The sequence below is a fragment of the Gallus gallus genome, chromosome 23 (assembly GCF_016699485.2).
Source record: "Gallus gallus isolate bGalGal1 chromosome 23, bGalGal1.mat.broiler.GRCg7b, whole genome shotgun sequence".
NCBI lineage: Eukaryota > Metazoa > Chordata > Aves > Galliformes > Phasianidae > Gallus > Gallus gallus.
Window position 1 is genome coordinate 2126573 of NC_052554.1, and position 15511 is coordinate 2142083.

Below are 15511 nucleotides of genomic sequence, written 5' to 3' on the forward strand. Positions count from 1 at the left end.
GGAAATCCTGAGAAAGCATACGGTCACTGGAGCATTTTGGTGTTTAAATTCTTAGAGATGCTTAACATGACTAACTGTGCAAGGGCTCAGCAACCTGATCCAAAATAGTCCTACAGGGTACAACTGGAGCTCCCTTCTAAATCCAGCTGTGCCATGATTCTTCCACAACAGACAGCTTCAAGGGGCTGCAGGTCCAGTGCATTTACTCCATGTACTGGAAGCACACTTAGTGCCAGACAGTGCTTCCACCTGAGGCTACTCTGACAGCAAAAACAAAAAGCAAGCTAACAGAAGGAGTGCAAAAGTTCTGTCCAAACACAGAACTGCAGTCCAGATTTCCAGCTCTGACCTCCTAGCATGCTCACTAATTGAAGTTCATTATTAAAGACTAAGCTACCTCTAAACATTACTCAGAAAGCTAACCAGCAAGGCACCTATCCACAAGACCATCTCAAAAATCAGTTGTTGATAGCAGTAGAAGAGCTGGTGCTAATTTACAGATTCAAAGACGTGTGATGCTTACAATAACTGATTTCTGCCTTTGAGACTGAAACGTCACTTACAAGGTCAAGGAAAACCAATTCAGCGTTACAGTCACACCCTGAGCATTCAAGTGACTTTAAGTGCCCCTAACGAGAGCTCCAAGAGCTCTTAAGCAGTGCTAAGAGCCTAAAAAAAAGAGTTACAACACACAAAAGTTTCAGGGTGTATTCAAGCATTTGGAAAAATGACCTAAGCAACCATCACGCTCACATAGCTGCTCTTTCTCTCAGGTCTTCCCTTCCTGTACAGTTTGAAAACAAATACATCAGAAAGAGTGTCACAGGGAAGATTTTTTATACATTTATTTTTGATTAACACAAGAACAATTCCCCATTTTATACACAGCTAGATGGTGTGCCACTAGAATTTGACAGGTGAGGGACATATTATGTCAGCACTGCTGCCCAAAGATGCTCAGGTTGGAGTCTTAGGAGAGCTGCACATGCAATGACATAAGAAGTCTACACACATCACTGGGAGATCAAGAGAACTGCTACAGATGTGCTAGCAAACCCTGCATCTTATCCACAAAAGAAGTACAAGCACATCTGACAGCTCCCACTTCAGCTGTACAACACCAGGCACTAAGTCCTTTCAAAACATCCCTATGGGAGAGGGATCAGACCGTACATTCCCTGCTGTTAGGGATGACAGGGCAGAGAGCATTGGGGTGAGCACTAAGGGGACAGATAGCAAAGAAGGCATTGCTATGTCCCTCCAGGACAACAGCACATGAGTTATTCTGTAGGTAACTGGGGAAATCTCAGGATTGGTTGTCCTCCTCATAGGAGATTTCAAATTCCCAGACAAACCAGGGCACACAGTTCAGGGAAATTCCTAAAGCATGCTAAACTTAACTTTCTGTCACAAGTACTGAGTGAGCCAACCAAGGAAGGAGCCCCCTGGATTAACTGTTTGAGAACAGGGAAGGCTTTGAGGGAAAGGTTATGGCAGGTGGCTGCCTTGGCCACAGCAATCAGTGCCATGCCACAGCATGGGAAGACCATGATTGGGGAAATAGTGACTTTCTACTCGTGGTCACTGAAATATTAAGGGAACAGCTGTATCAGCTCAATTTTCCTAAGTCCAGATGTGACTCATCTCAGAACGCTGAAGGGATTTAGTGGAAGTTATTAGCTGGACCCCTCTCAACCATTTACCAAAGACTCTGGGAAGGCCCTGCTGATGGGAAGCCAGACAGTCTTATACCTTCACACACAGAGGGCACAAAAGACGACCCAGGAAGCTGCAGACCTGTTAGACTAACCTCAGCCCCTGCAAAAGCTGTAGAGAAGATTGTCCCGGGGAACATGGAGAGGCAGTTAAAGTACAAAGCTGTTATCAGGTGCAGGCAACACGGATTCATCACAGGTAAGTTCTGCCTAAGAAATGTGGTCTCCTTCTGAAATAAGGTCGCCTGCTGGGCGGATAAAGGGAAGGCAGTGGATGTCACCCTTCTGGATTTCAGTAAGGCTTGGTACCATGCCTCACATCACCCTTCTGCACAAGCAGTCCAACTGGGAGACAAACATGGTCATGCTGTGCTGGGTGAAGAGGTGGCTGAATGGCAGAGCTCAGCAGGTTTAAGAAGGATGTAAAGGTCCCTGGAAGCATGCAGAGGGTGGCAAGAAAGCTGGTAACAGTGCTGAAGGCATGAGCTGGGGCAGGAGACTGAGGACACTCGCGTTGTCTTGCCTGGAGAAAAGGAGGCCAAGAGGTGATCTCATTGTTCCCACTGGTCTCTTCTCCCTCATCACGGATGATGGGGATGTGTGGGCATGGCACAAAGCTGCACCAGGGGATGTTCAGAAGGAACATTAGGAGAAATTCCCTCACCAGGAGGCTAATCAAATACTGGGACAGGCTTCCTAGCGAGGTGGTTGATGTCCCATGCCTGCCAGTGTTCAAGAGGCATTTGGATAATGCCCTCAATGATATGCTCTAACTCTTGGTTAGCCCTGAAGCCATTGGGCGGTTGTATCTGATGATCTTTGAAGATCCCCTCCAACGGAACTATTCTATTCTAATGCATTAGGCTGCCATAGCATTCACTCTGCATTGCCCTCCCACATACTAATAGTTTAGTTTTAATTTTATCTCTCCCATGTATTCATGCATAGACCAGGTCAAAGGCAGTAAAAAAAAATAAAAAAGCAGAATGCAAAACCAACTCACCAAAAAAAATGTGCACTTAATCTGTGACTCTGTTACCTGGAAGACTGAACTCAATGAGATTTTACTGAGCAGTAGCATTCTGTGAAGACATAGCATGTGTAAGACCTTAGAAATAGGAGGAACAGAGCAGCAAAGCCCATTAATAAAGGATTTAACGGTTTTACTGCAAGTCCTGAGAATTTATGCCAATTCCTGCAGCATCATTTGAACAAAAGCATGTAATTCAAGATGTTCACAGCTCTTACTGTTGAGAAATTGCATAATGTACACAAGACAAAGAAGAACCTCTGAAATTACAAGTGCTTAAAGCAGCAATACTGCAAGAGGTGGCTTTAGGAAGTCACTAGTTCTCAGCATGTATTACACATAGCAGCACAACTCAAATATCTCTTCCAGGAACTATTTATCAGAGAAAGAATCTGAATTACACAGTTTTGAGCTCTGCACAGTTCTGTAAGACACACACAAAAAAGACAACTCTTGGATACACAAGCTTATCTTATCTAAGGATGGGTATGTGTTACACCCAGAAAGCCCTTTCCAATTAACGAGTGCCAAAGAAGATACAAGTACATTTTTGAGCATCGTACTACAGAAGCTGAGGTTTGCTGCCTCTTAGTGATACTTATCCCAAGCTCCCCTCTGCTACTGTTTCATGTTCCAGATGAGCCAGAAGCCCCTGTCTTAGACACAACAAACATACATAATCTGCTGCCTTCCCTGCAGCAAGATGGAACTACAGAACAAAAATATCACACAACCATCAACTTGGGCAAGGCTAAAGTTGTACTACTGAGAAGACTGCTGTCCTTCACATGATGACATTCAGCAACCCAAACAACCAATGTGAACAGTGTGTCTTCGTAACAGCAACCCTTCCCTAGGACATCTCTACTCACATCTGAGATCACATGCTACACTGGATCAGAATATATAGTGTGCTGTACGTGTTTCTTCTTAGAATAAGATATGTTACTAAACCTGAGTAAAGACTGAATAAGGATTAAAAAAGGGAAATATATATTAAAAAAATATGCAAAATTGGAAATAAAAGAAATCCAGGACACTTACCTGTATGGACTGATGGAATTCTAGCCACACCTCATGTGGCAATTCACTTTCAGGAATTGAAAGGAGTAGCTCAAAACAACTCCTGGAAAAGTAAGAGGCAAGTAAGTAAGCTACCTGAACAAATCCTGTTTTAATGATAGATAACATTTGTGACATGCATTACTTAACACAGAAGTGACAGTGACACTGAAATACATTTGACTGCATAAATCAATTAAAGGCCAACATCAGCCCCAGAATCAGGCATCGGTTGTCAATACAGAGGAGTACTCCATTTCACTGTGCACAACCTTCCTGGGATAAGATTGCTATAATCAAAAAGGAAGTCTGTTCAATGCAGCTTAGGAACTTTGTACTACAGAATTTCTACTCTTCTGAAATGGAGGAGAAATGGAGGAGAAAGTCAGACCTAATTGCTGTTCCTTCATTTAAGCCATCAGGCTAATGCTAATTTTTAAGAAAAAAAAAACCAACAAGGAAATGACTGTACACATTTAGAACATTCACTTTACTTCAGGGGAAAGTCTTGATTAACACCGACCAGTTTCTTTGGAGACAAAGCAGTAAGACTATTGCCTACACTGTTCACACATGGGGGTGGATCTAACCTAACAGTGAGCACATGGACAACGTAAACCCCAAGTGCTGCACAGAACGTCACTGAGTCAAACTATACACATCAGCCACAATGCAGCATCTAGAGAAACCACAGGACTGACATACAGCAAAAAAGTTCCCACAGTTCACATCAACACTAAGAAAGAAAATCAGTCCAGAGCTCCCATACAACAAACACCAAATAATTGCCTTAAATTAGACCTACATCGTTCAATAGCTCTAATTCATGCTAATTACTGCTTAATACTTCCACTCCCAAATATTAATTAAAGACATGACTGGACAACACACTGTTCCCAGAGACAGAAGAGCCAAGTGTGGGGAAAGGGAAAAGACAGATGACCATAAAGCAAATGTGAGTTTGGGTACTATCTGACTTTGCTATCAATGTGCTTTTAAAGTCTTCTGATGCACACTTCATTTTCATTTGTTTAAGACTCACCTGTCCTATCTACTTCCACTAATTTAACGTGGGGAAAAAAGCTTGCTGTAAAAATATTCTTCCATATATGTATTAGTTATAGAAAGATAGCAGGCTTAGACTGAAAGGCAAAATGATGTTTCACAGAGTTTTTCCTGCAGTTAAGCACTTGGGTGCTACTTGGCCTAGGAAGAGATTCTTAGACATGATTCCCAAAGCATTATGTGAATATAGACTGAAATATCAGCCTATGAAAATAAAAGGGCTGAGTTCATACCTAGAAAATATAACCTTTTGGAGCAACCCAGGACTGAGTTGAGCCAAGAAACCTTTGAGTCCCGAGGTCTTCTCCTGGAGCCATTTGTGAAGTGTGAAGCTCCAGGAGTACCCCACCACATAACAGCTTACAGCACAACCACAAAAGCCAATCATAGATTTGTTGGGTTTCTTTTTTTTTTTGCCACAAAAATCAAGTCATTGTCTTTAATTTTTTGTTAGAAGTTACTCATGCACAGCTGCACAAAGACTCTCTGTCCTCCCTTAGAAGCAAGAGGGAGGAACGGCCACTCAGTGTAACTCTGGATGAGAACACAAAACGAAGAAGTTGCCATTCTCCCCAAAGAGAAAGTCCACTGCTACTGAACAGAACAGCTTTGGCTTTAGCTCAGCAGAATGCTGCTGGCTCTTCCCAACATTACTCTGTCCAATTCAAAGGCACAATTTCATCGTGTAACTCTACTGAAAGCTGTTCAACCTTCCCACTCCTTCGCCCTGTTAAAGAAGGCGGCCTTGGGGTTTCTTTCACTTCATGCTTTCTACCCATAACGTACTCCCCGATTTCACTTTCTTTATTCTGCAGAGCAACTCTGAGCCAAATAAACCCAACACTTCCCATCTGCATACAATTATTATATTACCACTTTTATAGACAGCAATTTAATTGCGTTAGAGAATTGTGTTGGAAGACCAGCAGGAATAGTCCACCTGCAGCCAGAAGTTACTCTGCATTTGTTCTGAGTTGAATTAAGCCTTAAGGACAGCCAGCAGAGTGGTACATCTGAGTTAGTGAATTAAATTACAGAAGTTTATTAGACAGAATAATGCTGTGTTAGACATGCAAAGATACCCAACTACCACACCTGTCTCCTCACAGAAGTGCTATGAAAAGCAAGGGCTCTCCTCCTGGAAGCCATACACATCAGACTCACTGCTCTAAGCACAGTTACTACTACTCAGACATTCAGATCTCCTTTCTTTCAGTGGCTGAAAAAGCACATAAAACACCTTGCTGAAGATGTGGAAATGCTGAACTCCCTTTCAAATGACTGCCTTCACAGCTGGGGCTGGGTTGGGCAGATACCCCTCCCAACCTCTATGATCCTGTGTTTTGCAGCTCAATTCTATTTGATCCAAGGGCCACAACAAAGACCATTCCTTTTCCCTCATACTCATTCGCCCACCCTGCACACCACACAAGCAGCACCACAACCACTCCAAGCTTTCCTTCTATCTTCTAATGTTAGGCAGTGAACCAGAACATCCTCATGCTGCACCAGCATCAATTTTCAGGGGATGAGGGGAGGGAGTATGAAAACAGTGTTGTGTCTATGACAGCTCCCAGCAGTCCCATCAGAACAGCACGCTTCCATATCCCTAACCAGGTAATATTCTTCCTCACCCACAGAACTTAACTTTCACCTCTAATTCCCCGCCTCAGCTCTTCTCTCCTTCCCATTTCAACTTATATAAAGATACGATGGGAGAGCTCAGAGTGAGGAAAACAGCACACCTGACAACCTGTGGCACAGAACTACCCCTGACCCCACGCATGGTCTCTTTCATTCTTCAGATTCCTCTCAACTGTAACCATAACAAGAACACGATGATTCTACCACACCAGCCACAAAGGCAGCCAAGTATACAAGCCGCACCCTGATGGATGAAAGAAGCTGAACTCCGGGCATCAGTGACCCTGCATACAAAGACAGAAGGCAAACTTTTAAAGCTAAATGAATAGAACCAGCAGAATAGTGATTAAAAAAAAAAAAAAAAAAAGAAAGAAAGGATGGGAATATGATGAGACAGAGTGAAAACTGCCAAGGTGTGTTGCAGAGAGATGTGTTGGGCAGCAGCTGAGGCAGCCTGCCCGGCCCGCAGCCCCACACCATCACAGCAGTGGCTATAAGCAATGTGACAAGAATTCATCCTAATAACAAATGGATCTTTCTAAGATCAGCAGCCTGCAGCCAAACAGATGAAAAAAACAGGAAAAGCTAAAAGAAATACGGAGAATAAAGCTACTAATTTCAAATTGTATGCTTTGGCAATAGGTGCAAATACGCTATGGACATGGCTACATTCTCATTAGAGGTATTGATAATGAAAGGCTTTCTTTGTTGCCATTAAAATACTCAACTAAATCTCTGGATTTGTATGAAGCAGTAAAAATTACATTAAAGCCATTTTCTTTCACCTTTTCCAGCAGATCTGGAAGAGCTACTGATTGTGCCCCAATGGTGGTTGGTAAAACAGTGGGACTTACAAAATCAATAGAAGAGGATGCAATTGCCACGGCAACTCATGTCTGGTGAAATATCACCAAGTCCAACACCAAGAAAATTTAACTGCAAAAGCTTAAAAATGGATAATGCCATGCAAATCATCATCAAAGCTGTGAATGTCATCACTCCGAGGGACTGAATCATCTTCAGCTCCTGGAGTTCCTTAGAAGGACAGATGCTGGTTGTGGGCTATTCTTCATTTTTCTGAAGGAAGGTGGCTAAGTTGGGGTAAAATGTTAAATAGATGTTACAGTTCGTGGAATGAAATCAAGGCATTTATGGAATCTGAGGGAAATCCTGTGCCAGAACTTGAAGATTAAAAATAGCGGATGGATTTAACATTTTGGGAGGATCTGACCACTCCTTTAAATGAGTGAAACATGTCTTTGAGGTCAAAAATCAACTCAGTGTTATGCTTCAAGCCTATTTGAATTATGGCAAGCTCAAGTGATGGCAAATGATTTTATGCATTTTGATGTGTTGGCTAAACAGCCCTGAGAACAGAGGAACACATGCAGCCCTGCCTTCCATTCCATTCCATTCCAAAGCAATGTGAAAATAGCTCTCAAAATTACTGAGAAAGACATCAATTTTTGGTATATCCATGACTCCACTTACAGTCAACATAAACACACGACCTGCCAGTCTTCAAGAGGAATGTGTAGAGCTGCAAATCAACTCAAAAACCTGACCACATCTCTTAACAGAGGAAGACACCCCTCACTCCACAGTCACACTTCATTCATGCCATCACCTTTTGGATGTACATCCATTTAGGAACAACTGCTTTCAAGGATGAAGCACAGGAAGAGTACAATTTCATCAGCAATCCCTGAAAACACCTTGAGGGCTCACTGAGAGCTGCAGCCACTGCTATCAAACCAGGCACTGATGCTTGGTTTCACAGCTTCAAAGTCACATATCCCACTAGTTCTGTGGTGGTGTTGCTGCTTGCTTTAATAATACATCTATTAGAAAATAAGTTATTTTTTGCAACATTGGGATATTATATATGAGGCCTATGACAATTCCTCTTCACTCAATGCAGCCCAGGAAACCACAAGGTTGGACAGCCATGAGCTAAAGGATTTTGTAGTGTAAGCCCTCCGCTTCCATGCTAGCATCTTAAATTAAATAAACAAGGAGAGGATCATAAAGTAATTCAGGTGGGAAGGAATCTGATTTTATATATTTTTCTCTCCTAGACAGAAGGAGAAAAAAATAAACCACTGTTAGTTCACATTTTCTCTTAACTCCAAATATTAAAAAAAAAGCATCATATGGAGATATGTGGTTCTGAAATGCTGACTGATATTTCAAGTTCATACATTACAAAACAAGCGTTGCAATAGCCTTCTCTACAAGAACATAAGAACATCAGACTTCAGACCACAAGCAAGCCAGCTACTGATAACAGAGAAAAGTCAGCCCTCTGAAAGACTAAACTCCTCATATTTACAATGAGCTTTATAGCCAATGTTCAGAAACTTTGTCCTTCTGCCCTGAAGGGAACCTCACCATCACAGAACGACCAGTATGCTGCTCTCCTTCTCAGGGTAAGGCCATGAACTGATGGTTTTGAAAGCCCTTACACTATGGTTTTCGCAATCACAAACAGCATCTCTGCATTTGAAAGTGTCTGTGAGGAAGTAAGAGAAATTCCAACTTTGCTTCCACCAGTAAAAACAAGAATTAAAAGGGGAATTGCTTTACAACAATCACGCTGCTTTAAATCACACAAGTGCCTACAGACACTGGTCAGAGAGCTCAGGTTAAATCACTCATGGCTATCCCATACACAAAACTTGGTCTGTGACCAACACAAACAGCTTCTCGTTTTCAGAAAGGGATCTCCTTGTAACTTCCTTGCACTACAAGCAGGAGGACATACAAAGCCAGCAACTGCACAGAGACCGATGCAGGTTTCTTCGTCTACTCATGAAAGTCTAGCATTAAAGCTTGTGTTCAATGAGGTCTAAGCTTTTTCTACTAAAAAAAACCCTGATGTTTAGAAGCTTTATGAAGGAACAGAGTCTTCCTAATACCTTCACACCTACCCAGGTACGGAGGAACTAGACAATACATCCTAAACACAGCTGTCAAGTTAAATATCACACCGTATTTCAACAACCTGCCCATTCGTTTGTAAAGTACTGTGTGTGCTTTTTATTTAATTTACTTTAAAACATCAGTGTACCGACTTAACACTTACAGCACCAGCCTGCCCAGCACCAAGAGAACATCCTCACATTCCGTGGTCAAGTAAGGCCGTGCATTCGCAAAGCTTTGGATGGAGATCCGATAGACTTCCAAAAAAGGTAAAATATGTTCCGAAGCACCCCGACTGCCAGCGTAGTGAAGAAGTGTCTGAAAGAAAATGGGCTTTTGTTAGAAGTTCTCATAGTACACTTTTCTTTAAGAACCAAAATCAACGTGCAATACCCAGTAGCAACGGTGGGTGAATTCTGAAAGTGAGTTCTTATTCTAAAGGAAGGCTTCTTCTGTACAGCTGTCACGAAGGCAGATCCACGTGTAACACTGGTATCACAGAAGCACCAAGGTTGGAAGAGACCTCCAAGGTCATCCAATCCAACTGTCCACCTGCCACCAATACTGCCCACTAAACCACATCCCTCAGTACAACATCCCAACACTGAGATTAAGAACATCTATCAAGCTGTACTATATTAAAGACACACATATGCCAATACAATAAACATGAGGCCACCAATAGACAACTACAGAAGCCAGATCATACCATTACGTACCCATTTTCCAAACACAGGCACAGTACTGAAAAAGTCACCTAAAATCCAGCCTGCTTTAAGAAAAATTATCATTTTTCTTAAGTTTCAACAGTAGCATTTCCTCAGCTTCTTAAACCTTTGATCAGTGGTGTGTTGTTTTCCTACCAACCACTGCATAACAGAGCAGGCAGGGTGCTGAGCAAAGGACAGTGCAGTCCTGCTTCCAAGCAGCACCTCCACTCTGAAAGCAGGCACTCTACAGCTATCCAGCTGGTGTTCTTAACAACAACAACCTCCTCCAGCCCAAACCAGGTACCAGCATTAAGGCCAGCTGCAAAGAAGAGAACAAGGTGATGATGCTGGGCTTTGGGTAATCCTCAGGGCCAAGACTGTATGGGAAAAGTTCTGTTGTCATAGGGGTTTGGTCAAGTCCTGTCACTGCAGGCTGTGCCTGACACCTTGAGATAACGTGTGATTACATCAGATTGTGACAGGACATTGCTGAACAGGCACGATGGTGAGCTTGCTAAAATAAATGCAGTCATTACAGTGGTCAGAAACTTCTAAGGCGTTCAACATAGCAAGAAATAAGCAGCCAGTTCCATGCTGTTCTGTGCACTGCCCAATGCTGTGTCAGTGGTCTAACCACTCCTTAACAGTCCTAGGGTCAAAAAATAAAGAATGTAGGCATCCACTCAACCAGCACAACCACGTGTGATCTTCAACAATGAAATCTACGGAAATACTAAAAATAAGACTGTTTTGCAGGCTATTCTCCCAGAACTCAGTAATATAACCCCTGTATGAACTCAAGTGTAAACTAACCCAAACCACAATGTTAACAGTTTTAAAGAGGCTGGAAGTTTACAGAAACCATCCTTAAAAACCACACAAAGCTCATTAACAAAAGCAGGGAGTTACTAATGATAGTTTACTAGCGTAAGTGCCTCTCGAAGAAACTAGTGAAGGATTTAATAAATGAAATAAGGCATTAGAAGAATTACAATGGCTGTCAATTCCTTGAGATACCCAAGTGACTGATGACTATCGTGAAATTAGCTATTTAGAAACCCTGCTAGGAGTCTATCATTATAGTGACTGCAGGAATAGAATATACTGATCACTGTACTTGTCTAAAAGTGCATCCATTAACGGCAACTTACCCAATGTAGTGCTTGGTTATGACAGGTTGGACATCATTTTCAGGCTGGAGGGGCTCTGAGCACTGCATGGAGCCATGGGGGTCCCTACTCACTGCTGGGATTTGGACTGGATGGCCTTTAAAGGTCCTCTCCAACTCAAACAATGAATTGAGTTTGATTATGATTCTAGAACAGTACAGGGCCTGTAAGATGTTCTACAATGTCTCCCAAAAGTATCCACATTTGCTAGAAAACAGTAGACCCTTCCCCTTAGTGCTATCCTACCACTGAGGTCATCTAAAGTCAGCAATTCTTTGAGTAGCCAACGACCTGGAACTTCCCCTGGAACAGATATACACTGAAACCATCACTACATCCTCTTTCCTTCGACTCCAGTTACAGATGTAACCAGAGTGGGGTGCAGACAGCAGAGGCCACAAGCATCCATCCACCTACAGCACAACCACACACTGACCACGTCCTCAGTTCTGCACTGATTCCCAAGCAGGTATTGCAGCATTGCAGGGCATAGATGCACTTCTCACGAAGCTCTTCTTACAACAGCTTTGAGTTTAACACAAATAAAAAGATAGCTCCTCTTTAACAGACCTGATCACAACTGCAAGCCCTTCAAACAGTTTCACCAACCCAACCGGCGCTGAGGATCAGCAGATGAGATTCTTTGAGGTGCTGTACGCTCTGCCTCACCAACACTGCTTCATATTTACAACAGAGCAACCTCAAGCACACAACCTGATCCTACCAGTTGGTGTCTGCGTACATACAGACCTACATACAGACCTACCCCAACAGACTTGTTCCTCACAACGTGAACGTGCAGCGCATCACAACAGCTGCAGAGCCAACCCACTATTTAGGTGCCGAGACACTCAGTTGTGTCATCTTCCTCTCCTGCCCAAGAGGCAGGTGACCAAGAAGACAGCATCATCAGACATCGCCCCCAGGAAGAGCTGCAGGAAAGCAGCACAAGTTTCTGTGTCGCCAACACCGCTGCCCTGTGCACAGAGCTGCCTGGATGCTATTTGGTTCACCATCTGTTGTGCCCCCGATGGCATCAGTCGCTCCCACTGTGCCAGATGTACCCGCAGGATGGCAAACCCTGAAGTATTTTAATGGCCCTCAGCACAACTACACCTCCAGACCCCACTTAAACACAACTGAAGTGAGTTTCTCTCTAGAGAAGTTGCTGCAGTTTGATGAGCTTATGACAAGACATCAGTGGTGGCCTCCAAGCTGCTAAGTACCTCAATTCAACTTTCTATCAGGTTTAACTTAGAAGCAGACATTCAATCCTTGAGAGGTTTTATCACTGGAGCTCCATGCCATATCCACAAACATCCCAAGTTAGAAGGCGAAACCGTGATGTAAAATCATACCCTCCCATAGCAGTTTGACAGTACAACATCACAAACTCACAGCCCACTGAAGTGGCTGGGTGACAGCCCAACAACTGCATGTCCTCCCTGGATCTCTAAGAGAACAACCATGACAATCAGAACAGTCCAAAATTGATGACAGCACTGGCTAAGTTTATTCTGGGTGACCAAATGAATACACGTGTTGGTCATCTTGTCAATATCTGCCCAATATCTGCCAAATCCTTGTTCCACAGCTCGGCTGCAATAAACAGCACTGGATGTAATTTTTGTAAGGCCTGAAACAAGGCAGAAGTAACACACGTTACAGAGATTTCCATGTAAATACATGGTCACAAATCTCAGTGCACGTGTGACTTGGGAGATAAACTGCAGTATGTGTGAGCTGCACCCCGAAGTTTGCAAAGCATGAATACCAGAACCTAACAAACCTTTCCAGCACTGTGGTCAATCCTGAGCACCCTCAGTAAGTTTGCAGACAGCATCAAGTTGGGGGAAGCATCAATCTGCCTGAGGGTAGGAAGGTGCTATGGAGGGACCTGGGCAGGCTGGTTGCTGGGCTGAGGCCGATGGGATGAGCTTCAATGAGACCGAGTGCTGAGTGCTGCACTTTGGTCACAACAGCCCCACGCAGCGCTGTGGGGCACAACAACCAACAGCTGTGCAGAGAAGGACCTGGGGGTGTTGGTGACACTCGACTGAAGATGAGCTAGCAGGGTGCCCAGGGGGCCAAGGAGCCCCACAGCATCCTGGTTGTGTCAGCAGCAGTGCAGCCAGCAGCAGCAGGAGGTGTCCATCCCTCCGTGCTGGCACTGCTGGAGCCACACCTCAGTGCAGTGCACACTGCTGCGCCCCTCAATGTGAGAAAGATATGGAGGTCCTGGAGTGTGTGCAGAGAAGGGAACGGAGCTGTGAGGGGTCTGAAGCACAGCACTGAGGAGCAGGTAAGGGAATGGGATGGGTCCATCTGGAGAAGAGGTGCTCAGGGGAGACCACACTGCTCTCTACAACTGCCTGGGAAGATGGTGGGGGGAGGTGGGGTCGGCCTCTGTTCCTGGGTAACAGCGGTAGGATGAGATGCGATGGCCTCAAGTTGCACCAGGAAATGGCCACGTTGGGTATTAGGAAGATCTTCTCAGAATCAGCAGTGATGCAGTGGCTGCACAGGGAGTGGTGGAGTCACCATCCCTGGAGGTGTTCCATAACCGTGGGGAGGTGGCACTGAGGGACACAGCCCACGGGCAATGCTGTGGTAGATGGATGATTGGACTGGATGATCTTAGAGGTCTTTTCCAACCTCACTGACCCTATGATTTCCCCAAGAAAATAGCATGGCTGAGCACACAGCCTACAGATGTAAAACAACCCTGTGAGGACAGCACCACGTTTCAGACACCCATGAGGCTGTCGGCCACGGTCAGCAGCTGATGCTGCCCTTCCATTCAGAAAGGAAGGCCGGGTGGGAGCACTGGTCGACATGCTGGGTTTTAAGCACAGACCGCTTTCCATTGAACAGGAAAAGCTCTCAAACCCAACAACAACAGATGATGTAACCGCACAGCTCTCACTCACTGATGCTGTTCAGGAAGCAATAACTCATTAACCGCACAGATTACTATTTCACCGGTAAGCAATGCCCACCGCTAACACTTAACCCAGCGCAAGGAGTTAATGGTTTAATTCAGAAATCGCTGATCGCTGCCGCACGGCGTTAAACGACCACTCGGAGCGGAGCACGGGCTCGCGGCGCACACTGACCCGGACGCAGCACACGCGCAGCCCGGCTGGTCGGACTCCCACACGGCGCCGTTCCCACCGCGATGCGCGCATAACGTCCCCCCACCGCCACCCCGAGGCCCCGCGCGGCCCAAAGGCGCGGCGCGCGGCGTCACCGGAACGACAGCCCCGCAGCGGCGGCGCCCTCACGGCCGCACCGCGACACCGCGGGGACGAACGGCGTTCCCCCGGTCGGGCTCCGCCAACGCCCGCCGCGCCCCCGCTACCGAAGTCCCGCAACGGCCCCACCGCGCTGAGAGGCCCCGCGGCGCGGCCCGTACCTGGCAGAAGCCGCGGCAGTAGGCCCGGGACGACGCCTCCGAGACCTCCTGCTCGCACAGCTCCGTCTGCAGCTGCCACAGCCGACCCCGCAGCGCCGCCACCAGCCGCGCCATCTCGGCCCGCGGAGCCGCCTCGGCCCTCAGCGTCCGCCATCTGCGCTCGGCCCCGCCGCGCGTAGGCACGGGTCACGTGACGGCGCCGCCGACCTCAGCGGCCCGGGACGGCGGCACGTGATGCGCACGTGATGCGACGCACGGCGCGCTGGGCACGTGACCGGAAGTAGTGGCGGGGGTGCGGAGAGAGCTCTTCCGGGGGCGTCCGGAAGTGTGTCGCTGCGGGGTGAGGTCGGCGCGGGTATGAGGGGGTCTCAGACCGTAACGGCGCTGCGACCCTACAACCCTAAAGTCGGAGATGTCGCGTTTCGTGAGGTATTTCGCCGCGTTTGTGTGGGTGTGTCCGTAATTCTGCGCCCGTGCGGAAATAAAAGGTGGAGGAAATTCCTGATGGGGCCCGTTCGGGTGATGGTGCGTGAAGGCCGCCGGGGGAGGGGGGCGGTTCTGGGTGGAGAGTCCCCACGTCGGGTGGCTCTGGGGTGAGGACGAGGGGCTTCGCTACGTTTGGGGCTCAGCTCGGCACTCTGGGCGCGGGGGCTCTCCTCCCTAGGAAGCGGTGTGCAGCAGTCAGCTCCCAGCGGCCCTCCGGGAGCGTCCCAGGACGGAGCTGTGGGGCATAGACATGAGGCAGCCAAGGGGGAACGCTATCGGGCAGTCATGGGGAC

At 46.1% G+C, this 15511-nt stretch overlaps 1 protein-coding gene across 1 annotated transcript in view; it reads right to left on the minus strand.

Moving 5' to 3' along the window:
- Window positions 1–14913, minus strand: part of RLF (rearranged L-myc fusion) — a 29841-nt gene extending 14928 nt beyond the window's left edge. The window contains exons 1-3 of the mRNA XM_417721.8: window positions 14733–14913; window positions 9602–9756; window positions 3790–3871 (exon numbers count right to left, since the gene is read on the minus strand). Of these exons, the coding sequence (XP_417721.5) occupies window positions 3790–3871; window positions 9602–9756; window positions 14733–14846 (351 nt within the window). The 5' untranslated portion in view covers window positions 14847–14913. The remainder of the gene's footprint in view (window positions 1–3789; window positions 3872–9601; window positions 9757–14732) is intronic.
- Window positions 14914–15511: the final 598 nt, after the last annotated feature.